Raw genomic sequence first — 1,229 nt, forward strand, 5'->3', positions numbered from 1 at the left:
AAAAAAAAAAACCTTAGTCCTTATGCTAATCACTAGATTCTCCCTGTCTTTTCCCCCCCAAACAATGGGTGGGTTGTATTTTTTGCCTTGTAATGCAGGTATTTCTAGGAAAATTACTCATGATTAAGAGTTTGTGAGTTGGACTAATTTCCCCTTCCCATATAACTCTTAACTGGCCTACTTAGAAATTATACTTTTTTTTGGCTTTATTAACACCCCATACTGACAAGCTTTACACATAATGTAGTAAAGAAATGCTATAACATGTTGTTTAGTAGGGCTTGTTAAAGCACAAAACATGCCTTACAGGCAAGCTGTAGCTTTTTAAAAAAAACTTTGTTGAAAATTTCAAGATATATAAAGAATTAAGTAAAAGTCTTCAAAAATATTTCTACTTAGAAACTACTGTTATGTGGAGGCTCAAATATCATAAACATATATTTGTAGCAATGTATACTGAGTTGGGAGACTGGTCTCTGATTTCTGAATTTGCCAGTGACTTGCTGTTTAACTTTGTATGTTTTGTATGTGTTACTACTTCCCCCAAACTCTAGCTCTTCATCTTGAAAGAGAAGTAATAATATATTATATCATTGTGTAATGAGTGATGTGTTTCAAATGTCTTACTACTTTGTAGTTATAAACCACAGATTGTCAGAATAATGAAAAATTTCATCAGTTGTTCCTAAATATGAAGACCCAGAGAAGTATGTTTTTGTTTTATAGCTACAGAGGCAACAACAGAAACACTAGCTTGAGAACTTGGGATTTTCGACCTCAGCATAAAACTGTAAGCCCTGTGGCAAACAGTGAGTTCAGTTCTTGTCCAGTGAATTTGAGAGCTCAACAACAAAAACAGTTCCAAATGCCTGAATTTCCTAACTTACCTGGACATAAAGAAGCTGAAGTACCCCGACAAACATGTTTATCAAAACTGCCTGGCTCTACAATGAAATGCCCAGACAGAGCCAGTGCACTGCAGGCATTTAAACCAAGTTTTCAACAAAATCCATATAAGAAAACAGTGTTGGGAGATATTCCAAGAGAAAATTCTCTGAAGGTAAACATGTAAATATTAATGAATAGCTTATTTACACATTTAATCACATGTAGTAAATATTTAGAAAGATACATACGTGGTATATGTAGGTTAGTATAAATATCCAGCTTCCCATTGGAGCAAAGGAGTGTTGGTTTTTGTTTTTTTTTTTTTTTTTTTTTTTTTTTTG

At 33.4% G+C, this 1,229-nt stretch overlaps 1 protein-coding gene across 2 annotated transcripts in view; it reads left to right on the forward strand.

Moving 5' to 3' along the window:
- Positions 1 to 1,229, forward strand: part of Spata22 (spermatogenesis associated 22) — an 18,933-nt gene that overhangs the window by 11,883 nt on the left and 5,821 nt on the right. For both annotated transcript variants that reach the window (XM_021177670.2, XM_021177669.2), the window contains exon 6: positions 727 to 1,060. In XM_021177670.2, coding sequence (XP_021033329.1) covers positions 727 to 1,060 — 334 coding nt within the window. The remainder of the gene's footprint in view (positions 1 to 726; positions 1,061 to 1,229) is intronic.

Source organism: Mus caroli, chromosome 11 (assembly GCF_900094665.2).
Source record: "Mus caroli chromosome 11, CAROLI_EIJ_v1.1, whole genome shotgun sequence".
Taxonomy (NCBI): domain Eukaryota; kingdom Metazoa; phylum Chordata; class Mammalia; order Rodentia; family Muridae; genus Mus; species Mus caroli.